Source organism: Schistocerca nitens, chromosome 6, assembly GCF_023898315.1.
Source record: "Schistocerca nitens isolate TAMUIC-IGC-003100 chromosome 6, iqSchNite1.1, whole genome shotgun sequence".
Classification (NCBI taxonomy): Eukaryota; Metazoa; Arthropoda; class Insecta; order Orthoptera; family Acrididae; genus Schistocerca; species Schistocerca nitens.
In genome coordinates, this window is record NC_064619.1 from 393,226,224 (window position 1) to 393,238,120 (window position 11,897).

An 11,897-nucleotide genomic window follows, 5' to 3' on the forward strand; every position below is an offset into this window, starting at 1 on the left:
ACTGGCATTGTCAAGTACACCTTGTGAATAGTTGTTAACCCTTATTGCATGAAAGGTGATGGATTGTCTTTATTATCAAAATGGAGTAAAGTATGGTTGCCTATACTAGCAGAGGTTGGAACGCCAGTGGAAATGAAATGGCAGGGGTAACTCAGGTTGCACAGGTGTGTTGGTCCTGCTTAACACAGGAAGTAGTCCAAAACGGACGGTTGGGGCACCTGACCGCTGAAGCACAATACAGCGGCGGCCAGGCGGTCTTGTAGCGAGGCCAGAAGGATAACCAGATAATACTTTGGAAACTCTGAAAATCTTGGACACAACAGAGAGGAACAAGGAAGCGTTACCTCGGAAATCATGTGGGCTGGGTTATTTCTGAGGAGTTTTACGCTGAGAAGTGTACCATTGTATGAATTCCTAATTAATGAGTATAGGTATTTCCTGGCAAACTGTCCACGCCAGACGACAAAAGACTAAAATATCTTTGGTCAGCGTTCGGAAGAATCTGTATAGAGGGAGAATATTCCCTGGTTTCGAGAATATGATTCACCTTCTCCAGTTACAAGGGAGGGGAGCCGAGCTTTGGTGGGAAGCCAGCAGTGGAGAGAAAAAGGCCTTCTGTTTTGAGCGCACGTGTTAGACAGTCGCTCAGTATCAGCTTTTGTTGGTACATATGGACTTGATATCTTCGCTCTCAGGAGGTTTTATAGTTAGCAAACTGTCAGGCACTGTACTGTTGCGAACTTATACGATTCTGGACTTAGGTTCGGGGTAGGGAGTCGTCGATAAGCACGCAGCATTCAGTGACTATGAGCACATCTTCTGGCTATACTCACTTTGAGGCGTTATCTGTACTCTCTTCTTGTGGCTGGGAGTACGCGTTTCTCGTATCTAGAACGCAGAGAGGAGAAGACAGTATTAGATTATACCAATCAGAGGACCACCCTCTGCCATCCTAGTGTTTGAATGAGTTTTTTTTATATTTTGTACCTGGAGTTCTTCCGTCGTCACAGACGTGTATGAGAACCATCACTCTGACGTACCGGACGCAGTACATATGGTGATATTGCTAATTGTTTCGGCTTATTAGGACTATATAGCTAAACAGCTGTGATCAAGTAACTTTATTTCCACTGAGGTTGCACACCACTGTAGATCATCTCTGAAAGCAGTGTCTTCTAGTATTTGATACCTAGATGATGTCAGTCATCTCGCATTATTTATATTAGATTTTGTAGAAATAAAAGGGGCAGATTTGGGCAATTAATCAGTAACATTAGTCAGGAAAATCTTTTGAATCTCTTTATGTCCATTGGACATTGATACATAAACATTGTGATATATGAATGAGTTTTAAGCTACAATAAATGTATAAACAGAAACAACATTTATCATTTAGTAGTTACTAGATACTTTAATCATTCATTTATGTTCATGTTGCGATTTATATGTTAAAGAGCAAGAAGGAGGAAATAACATCACTATTAAGAGATGGAATACCATGAAAAATGTAGGTAGCAAAATTAACTTCCTGGATGCTAGAAAACACTTCGCATAGATCATACGGAGAGTGAACCATACATCTGAGAAAATGCAGTTGGCACAAATTGAACAAGATTTCCAGAAGACAAATACACGACACTTCTACAGAAATTTTAGGGCCAATTTCACCAAGTACAATCCTCCAAGCCTACACTTCAAAGCTCCAAATGGGAAGCTAGCTTACAATGATAAAGACAACTGCCAGATATTAGCGAATTACTTTACAGCTTTTCTGAATTGTGAACCTCCAAACTCCACATTTCCCTTTACCGATTATGTAGAGGTCCATCCAAATTCATCACCACCCACGAAAGAGGAAATCAAGCTAATTATTCACTTGCTTATAAACAACAAAGCACCAGGTGAAGATTCTATAATTGTAGACCTTTGGAAGTATTCAGGTAATAAGGCAGTAGATAAACTAACAGAAATTATCAGCCAAATTTGGGAAACTGAAAGACTCCAACATGGCAAGAATTCTGCTCTAATTCATCCTCTTCATAAGAAAGGCGACAGAACAAATGTAAATAACTATTGTGGTATCTCTCATATCAACAACCTATAAGATTCTGTCGAAAGCTCTGCAAACTAGGACAGAAGAACAGCTAGACCCACAGCTGGATGAATATCAAGGAGGCTTCAGGAAGGGGTGATCATGCATTGAACAGATAATTAACCTCAAATCCATCCTGTTGTACCCGAAGCTCAGGAATAAAAATTTTGTTGTGACCTTTGTGGATTTTAAAAAGGTATACGATCGATTAATCGTAAAACCCTGATCAGAATTCGAGAAGAACTTTACCTAGACAAGAAGACCAAAGCGATAATCCAAAAAACCCTAACCAACACAACCTCAAAATTGAAATTAGAGGAGAAACATCAAAAGCTTTCGAAATCAAGACTGGAGTGAGGCAAAGAGATGTGCTCTCACCTCTGCTCTTCAACTGTGCTCTCGAGAAGGTGATTCGTGAGTGGTGCAAAGAACTGGAAAACCAAGGAATTAAAAATAGACAGGCTGGGTTACAAGAAACAAAATCTTGAAATCGATTGTCTCGCTTTTGCAGATGATATTGCAATTTTTTCTGACTCCATGGAAACAGCTGAGAGACAGATTAATGAGCTTAACATACAAGGACAGAAGACTGGCCTCCAAATTTCATTTGAGAAAACGGAGTTTATAACGAACATAGATTCACCACTAAGGGAGGTTGTAGCGGGTGAAGGTAAAATTAAGCGAGTCGAAAAGTTTAAATATCTCGGAGAATGGGTAACAGCCACCTTATCACACAAAGAAGTCTTCATATCACGCATGAACCAAATGGAAATGGCATTCCATTTAACCAAAAACCTCTACAGCAAATGATCAGTACCGTTCAATGCAAAGTTAAGGCTTTACTGAAGTGTTATCCATCCAGAGGTCTTGTACGCCTCTGAATGCCTAGTAATAAACAAAAATGGCCTAATCGAAAAACTGGAGGCCAAGGAAAGGAATATTTTGAGAAAGATATAAGGTCCCATCAAAGAGAATGGGAAATGTAGAAGATGTCATAATTGTGAACTGCATTCCCACATAGAGAAGATAACTGATACCATCCGGAAAAGAAGGATTATGTTTTATGGACATATGACCCGAATGAGATCTGGAAGACTCACCAATCGTATGGTCAACTACTTTCAGGAGAAGAAAACAAAATGATCCTGGTTCACAGAGGTGGAGAAAGATCTTAAAGAAGTGGGGATCACCCATGATGACATCCTGGGAGAAACTTATAGCGTGGCAGGGTTTCCAAGAAGAGCCAAAACTAAAAACAGAAAAGGCTTGGACCCAGGAGAGGTAGGAGCAACACAGAACAAATGTGGGAGCACTGGGCAAACATCCGAACACGTAAAGAAAGACAGTTGAAACAATGTGGTCCAAAGATGACCTATACGAAATGAATTAATTAATTAATTAATTAAGAGATCCTAAGATCTGCTTCAGGCGGTAGTCAGACAGGGCAAAATCTTAATTTTCACGTTCAGTATTTTCCATAGTTCACAGTTTACACCAGCCTGGAGTAGCATCTTGGAAAGCTAAATAATATATGACTTACTAACTTTGCAATACATGTGAAACTGGTTTTATTGTTTCAGTCATGATGCAGTGTAATGGTGATAGTCCTCAACACGTTTCATCCGTACTGTGGTGGGTTGAGTGGGTGATTGTGGTTGGCAGATGTTCAATACAATTTGCGACATGAACGTTTAGCACTCTTAGAAAAATCTATATTCTCTGTGAGTTTTGGACTTTACTACATTAGTGAATATACTCGCTTACACTGTTCTCACACTGTTTCTTCTACACTGGCATTAACCCTATGCTACAGAGAAACATTTAACTGCAGCTAACACTCTGGGGTCAATGCGAAGTGATTGGCGAAAATGCGATAAATTATGAAAAGGATTATACTCACAAAGAATAAGCGAAATATTTAACCGAAATCATTGCAGTATACTATTCGATTATTCGTTTGTTACTTGCAAGTATTTTTTTCTTTGAGTCTATCTGGATTTTTTCTTTTTGTGTCTGTTGATTGTTCACGAAGTGTGATTGACAAAAACGGACTGAGAGATTAAAATCTGATATATTTGAAACTACATGTCGTTATTTAAGTATGAATGACGAAACCCTGCAAGCATCGGATTATGTCAGATGGATGAAACAATTAACGGACTTTCACACGTACAGTAAAGTTTGTAAGTCACAAGAGTATACAATGACGAGCCAAAACATTATAGCCACCCGCTTAATAGCTTGTTTGTCGATCTTTGGAACGAAATACATTGAGTGTATCAGGGATCCACTAGTTTGTTGGTAGGTTTGTGGAAGTATGTGTCATTAGATTTCTATGCACAGGTCATGTAACTCGGGTAAATGATGGGCCAGCATTAATGATGGGCTGCTGAATTGCGTACAGGGTGATGGCGCCCAATAGCGATCCAGATGGGTTCCATAGGATTTACATCAGCCAAATTTGGTTGCTGAGACAATGACGCAAGTTCATTATAATGCTCCTCAAACCATTCTAATACAGTTCTGGCTCAGAAAGACGGACAATTATACTGCTGCAAGATGATATCACTGTCGGGGAAGACATCAAGCATGAAGGGATGCAGGTGGTTCACAGTTATCAGTGTGTTTTCGATACTACCACAGGTCCCATGCAATCGCAGGAGAATGTCTCCCATAGCATAATACTGCTCACAACAGCTTGCGTCCTTGACGCGCTGCACGGTTCGAGCCTCCTTTCACCTCGATGGCGGTGTTTGTGGAAACGACCATCGATCTAGTGTAGAAAAACGTGTTTCATCCGAAGACCCGACACATTTCCATTGATCAACGGTCGAATCCCAATGGTCCTGTGCCCACTGAAATCGTAATAGACGATGTTGTTGGGTCAACATGTGAACACATAGGAGTGGTATGCTGCAGAGCTCCATGTTCAGCAGTACACGATGAATGGTGTACTCTGAAAACTTGTACATCCACCAGCATTGTGTATTTCGGTAAAGATTCCACAGATCACCATCTATCCTACTTTATGGAGCAGACTAGCCTTCAAACCCCATGTTCTGTGCGAAGTCGTGGACATCCAACCATTTAGCGCCTAGTGGTAGTTTCACTGTACTTCTACCTCTTTCCATAAGTGCTCAAGACAGAAGCATGTGAACATTCGATCAGGCTCGTTGTTTTCGAATACTTGTTCACAGGCTTTGAGTAATAATAGTCCATATCAAAGTTACTAATCTCAATAGATTTCCCCATTTGAAGCCCATATCTTTGCTAGGATGAACCTCTGTTGTGTCCGTTCTTCTTACATGTTGCTTGTTACGCATCACATGCCCGCAGTAATTATCTTTTATATTTGTTGTTTTTTAACTTGTATATATGTTGTGCACTATACATGAAAGCTGCACAATGCTTAGTTTTCGTGTATTATAGTTTCGTCATTTGTTAAAATTCTTTTCTTTCCTATTTAAATGGGAATAGCGTTACTGATTCATTCTTGTGCACAAGTGTTAATCGAAGCATTGCATTTGTGTATGAGAATACGACACGTCCTGTCATTTATGGTACTTGATTTCTGCATCATGCACAATGTTTTGTTTTCGTATTTCATAATTTTCGACAATAATTAAAATTATATTTGTGGATATTTAAATATAAATATCTTAGTGATTCGTTTTCATGTGTTAAATTCACTGTTGCATGTTTAAGCAACCCTCATACCATCAATAATATTGTCAATACAGTCAGTTGGGAATCCGATTTTACAAGGAGTGTCCCAGCTATTTTAGCAGTATCTGGTAAAGAAAACAATGAAAACGAGGTAGGCCTAATGTGTCCAAGAATCACTGAAAAAAGAAGCGATTTCTCATATGTTAATTTACGAACTAAAACACAGAATGAAAAGATTTCATAAAATAATTTCGGATGAGTCCTTCATATTACAACAAATTATTAATTTTGGTACAACATAAAAAATGGAAGCAAAATACGTTAATGGGAGAGCCAACCGCAGTAGATGAGAGATTAGTTGAAACCTCGAGGTTTCGAGCGGCAGGCAGGTCTTTCAAATGCCTGAAGTTCAGTTCTGTTATTATAAGCAAAAACAATAAATTAGGAGACTCATTGCTGAAACCTCTAAAGTAATTATATCTGTTATGTAATGTTATACTCGTATTTGGGCAAAAAAGCCAACTTTTTTACGCTTTGTGATAATGTGGTGACATTGACATGTATTTTGCAGTCATCACATATTTATGCCAAGGCCTAATGTGCTTTCAAATTAATAAAGAAAGCACTGCCATAATGAATCCTCCACTATCACCCTAAAATAATAGATAAAACTGCGTCTGCACTGTCTTATTAAAACTGTTTTGTTATAAAAGACTATTAGAATAACTTAATGTTATGTTCAAAGATGAACTAAAAATAAACAGTGAACACTTATGCTATGTGGATGGTTCACGGAGCTCTGTCAACATCTGAATGGCGGATATTGTCAAAATGTCCATTCCCGACCTCATATGTTTAGTATGTATTGACAGTTTTCGAGTGTACCAACACTGCTTGTCAGTATTTGTAGTACTGACCTCATAGGCGACCTCCTACAGTCAACATTATGATGGTTTGATACTGTTATTTACTGTGTAAGGGGCCTTTTCGAGAATACTGTTTTTAATGTGCAACGAAGCGTCCAGCTTGTATTTGACACCTAAGAGGTGTTGTCTTGTGTTGAGTAGGCTGTAGCAAGTGTTATAGCTTCCACTGTGGCAAATGTGTGCGCTTAGAACTGTGGACCAATCCGGACTAAGCCAAAGGCTTCTTATTGGCAGTTACAAACGAAGGGAAGTTGAGGGCTGGCAGAACTTTGATACCCCTTCAACCCCACTATTTCACTGCTTCAAAATATAATTTATTCGACCAAAAATAAATGCAGGCTATGTCACCATCAAGTGATGGTGTGTTCACAGTAGACAGGAATCAACCTAATGTCACTCACTTACACTCATACCAAACCGTGAAAATAAGGTTATGAGGTACTATCCTTGATTCGTGCAGACAGAGCAGAGTATTAGAATTGAGGACCTATCAATGTTAAAGTTATTAATGGCCAAAGAAAAAATTCATAATGGCTATTCTTGATACATCTTGTACGATAAAGTGCTGAGAAATGAAATAACAGGAAAAGTGTCATCCAAACACTTCAAAACATTGACCTTTTTTGTTAGCAAAAATATATAAATGCAAACATATCAAATAATATTTATAGGAAAATATCTAGATCCTGTCTTTCTTGACTATTGCAATTTTTCTTTAAGCGTGAATCAATGTCAAAACAACAGAGCAGACTTTCTCGCTATTGAAAAAAAGGAAGGAAAAAATTACTTCATTGATTTACGTTGTTATTTACACAGGCTGTAGGTTTTTTTCTTTGGCTAGTTATTGTAAAACTGTAATAATTTTTCTAGTTTCAACAGAAAAAATATCCCAGTCGCTCTGGAACATTAGTAAGTGTGATTTCTTGTCTAGCTTGTGCAGCAGCATTGTGGGGCAAATCCGAAAACGCATCAGTTGCACTTTTATTTTATTTATTTATTTATTTATTTTTAATGTCTCGACCGGTTTTGGCTCCTAAGTTCATTTTCCAAAGGTTATACATCTAGCATCGTGAGAGTACAAAGACAGTCTGCGTTTGTGCGATTTCAAATTTGCAGTGTTTCAGGGAAACAAACTAAAATAATAAAATATAAACTTAGAAGGTGCAAAAGCTCAAAATGCAAAAGCTTAACGAAAGTAGGTTAACTCCTGCTGTTGGCAGACGACGACTCCGTTCCCCCAATGTAAATGACAAATACTTCTGCCTGACAAACCAACGTCATAATGAATTTTGAGTCACTAGAATATTGAATGCAGCATGTGGAACCGACAACTGACAGCTCTACTGCAGCTTGAGCCACTGGCGTCATTTTAGTTGCATTTAGGAAATCAGACTTACGGATGTTGATCATCTCTTCAACCAACGACCTTGCAGCAACGCAGAGTTGAATTTCTTTGCAGAAACGTCTTTGGGTTGTTTTGGGAAACAGCATGGTGCTGATGGTGATAGGGAAGTACGTTTTGAAGTGCTCAAGATGGTTGTATGTCGATACTTTCTACAAGGCATATGTAAGTTTGGAAGTAACTGTAGATATGAACACTCATACCGCGAATATGAAAACGAAGGATCACCAACGAGTAGTTACAGAAGAACGTATGGTGGACAGTATCATGAGAGTGCAAACAGATACAACACCGCCCCTCAGAATCCAGCTCTCTCCAACATACGGGATCTAATGCAAGTTGTTATAAATGAGTTGAATCTAAGTGAGCGGGGTGGGCAATGGCCGCTATCATGTTTTGCTCCTTTTAAGGAGAAGCCATGTTATCCAGGTCTGGACGATTACTCTCCCGAGGAAGTGCGATGGCAGATGTACGAGGCTGTGAAGTCAGGTTCTGTTGACGAGTGTAAAAGAAGCATCCAACAACTCCATGAGTCATACAAGGTGAAGAAAAATAATATTCTTCATCCTACTGCTGAAACGTATGCAGTCGTTGAAAAGCTTTTCAAGGGTGAAATTACAGCAACAAACTTCGCGCCGTTGCCTGCTGCACCACCTGCAAACTTCTCTTTCAACATATCAAACAGTGGGGAGAGGCGAGCAACACCTAGTCTATTTGGTGGTGGGGCGGTTGCAGTTGGCGGCGTTAACAATAATAGCACACCAAATCTTTTTGGCGGATCTGGAGAAACTGTTCAACAAAGGAGTGTATTTAACGTGACAGCACAAGGCATTCCTACAACTAACGTGTTTGGAAATAGACAGACACCAGCGCCAACACCAATGTATGGTGGCACAGGTGCAGTTACAAACAATGTGTTCCATGTTGAAACGGAAAACTTGAATAAGAGCAACTTTTTTGCCAACAACTCGCAACAGATGTCATTTGATAAGTCAGTTCAACAGCCTGCTGGTTTTACACAGCAAAGTGCCCAAGTAGGAAACGTGTCAGCTGTACAAACTGATGTTTATACTAATCTGAATGAACTTGTGGAATCTGAACGAAATTCATTTAGTGCACAGACATTTGCAATGGGTCATATACCCAAAAGGCCGCCACCAAGAGAATTCTGCGTGTAGCAGCTTAAATTATTGATTCAAAATTGACATGAGCGATGCTTGCCCATTCTTTTGAAAGCATACAACAATAAATGATATTGAACTCTTTTTTGTTCTCTGTATTATTCAAAAACCTAATTTTCGTCCATTCCAGTATTTATGTTGAAAAATAAAATTGACATGGGTATAATGGATCTGTAGTTAGTTACCTGTTAAGCCCATGTGACTTCCACATGTGGATACACAGTGTTTCAGAAAATGTAATTAAGGTAAACTAATTCAAAAGGGGACATCAGTAAAGGTGATTAATGTAAATTGAGAATTTTAGTGTTTTGCTGGACGCACATGGCTAGAAAATCATTGTGTTCTTCACTTGTGAGTCATCTTGCTTGTACCCGTGAATGTTAGTGATGCCTTCAAAGTTAACTGAATAGTTTTTTGAATTAGTAGAAGGGGGCACAGAGAGTGGTGGAAGTATGGCGTACCAGTGGTGTGGGGAAAGAGACAAGCTGTGTTTTCTCATTCACTGCTGGCAGAACATATGTGCAAATTCTATGCTTGCTGTTTACAGAAGTATAAGAGGTACACCGAGCGAGGTGGCGCAGTGGTTAGCACACTGGACTCGCATTCGGGAGGACGACGGTTCAATCCCGTCTCCAGCCATCCTGATTTAGGTTTTCCGTGATTTCCCTAAATCCTTCCAGGCAAATGCCGGGATGGTTCCTTTGAAAGGGCACGGCCGATTTCCTTCCTAACCCTTCCCTAACCCGAGCTTGCACTCCGTCTCTAATGACCTCATTGTCGACGGGACGTTAAACACTAACCACCACCACCATATAAGAGGTACACACTTCATTGGTACTGTAGCTGCACTCTTCCAAGGAGTGTAGCTAAAAAAATCATCTCTTACTTTGACGTAGATTGACTGCATGATGAAGCATTTTGTAATTTCTACTAGCCTACACTGCTTTATTATTTGTTATTGTCATAGCACAAAGATTTGTAGTGGCCAGGTGCAAAACTAGCAGTGTGGTACAAAAGAAGGGAACCATGTTATCAAAGCTATAGGACTACAAGTAGTGTGCAATTAGGTTTATTACTTGTAAATACTCATCTCAGTTGTGATACAGTGTGATAGCTTTTCTGGATCACATAAAGTAGAGCTGTCACCCCTAAGTACTTTACTAGGCATTGTTTTTTAGGGATTGCATGAGATCTAATGATGAAAAATCATGTTCCTCAAACATACAACTTGGGTAATTTTATGAAACATGCTGCTTTTCGTGATGTTCAGGTGCACTTGCAATCCTCGTGATGTTTGATAGCTGCTGACAGTACCTCAGTAAACAATGTGCATACATCATCTGTAAGAATAGATTGTTTTCTGTGCGAGACCAAAAAGAAATCCTAGGTAGATAATACAGTGATGGTGGAAAACTCAGCTCCTGATCTCATAATTGCTACTATTCTCAGCTGTAAGAAATTTACCTTGCCATTTGAATTTCTGAGGAATTAATCCCTTTTACATATAAGCATTTTAGGTTAGGGTCTATTGTGGCTGTTATTGATGCCAATTAGAACTAGAAGTGGGTCGACAGAAGCGTCCGATCCCACACGTCGGCTTTGACCCGTGATGTAAGGGTGTTGTCGTGTGTGACGTCATGACGGCACGGAGTTTGGTTTGTGTGTGGCTGTCTCCAGTTCTGTTTTTTCTTATTTTATTTACTTTTCTGATCTGTTCATTCTATCTCGTGAGATTTTTTTTTTATTATTATTTAAAAACACTTATTACTTATTTTAATTATCTGTTTCCTCCAATTTCTGTTTTAGTTTATTATATTTATCTTTCTGATCCGTTCGTTCTATCCCGTGAGATTTTTTTTTAAAAAAGACAAGAAACACTAATCAGCTACTGAAGCATCTTTATCTTCTATGGGTTGCAAGGGTTACGACCCCTGGGGAGGTGGGTGGGTATTCATGCATGGCTGTCTTCACTTACACGTTGTAGCTACGCAAGGCGTCTAAATTTGTTTATATTTAGTTTGCCCCCCACCCAAAACACCCCATTTCCAGCGCTTGTCCTGTTAGTGTCATTAGGCTTCTTGTGGAAAGTGTGTGTGTTTGTTTTTGTTTCCGCCATATTTGTGACGTCATGGGTCAAAGCGGACGGGCGGGATCGGACGCTTCCGTATTTCCCTAGAAGTTTATTGTTACCAGTCACAATTTCTCTTATTTTCACTATATCTCCGTTATGTGGTGGAATTATTGGAATGAATAAGACACTCATATGTTGAGTACAGCATTGTCTTCTGCTACTAGACAGTGCCACAATTACCCAAAGTCATACACAAAACACACATTGTATGTGTTTGTTAATTCACATAAGTCCACCAGATGATAAAGATTTAAACCTCTGAAATGCATAGTGAAAATGAAATAAATTGTAGCTGGTAAGCCTATAGAAAACTCGTAGTTTTAGTCAGTCTTGTAGTCTTTGTTACTCTAGAATTCAGCTGGAATGAAAGACAAAATCTGTGCCGTTAAAGTGGACTCTAATCCTTTCCTCATCAGCATTGCTTATAGGAAACACCTTTCGTAGGTATCTTCTACATCAGATCAATTTTAACCACTCATTGCCATTGTTTATTTCAAGC

General features: G+C 39.2%; 1 protein-coding gene across 1 annotated transcript; it reads left to right on the plus strand.

Moving 5' to 3' along the window:
* Positions 1-8,145: 8,145 nt before the first annotated feature.
* Positions 8,146-9,352, plus strand: LOC126262521 (nucleoporin NUP42-like). Its single transcript, XM_049959191.1, has one exon. The coding sequence runs from the start codon at positions 8,218-8,220 to the stop codon at positions 9,262-9,264; it is 1,047 nt and encodes a 348-aa protein (XP_049815148.1). The 5' UTR covers positions 8,146-8,217; the 3' UTR covers positions 9,265-9,352.
* The last annotated feature ends 2,545 nt before the right edge of the window (positions 9,353-11,897 follow it).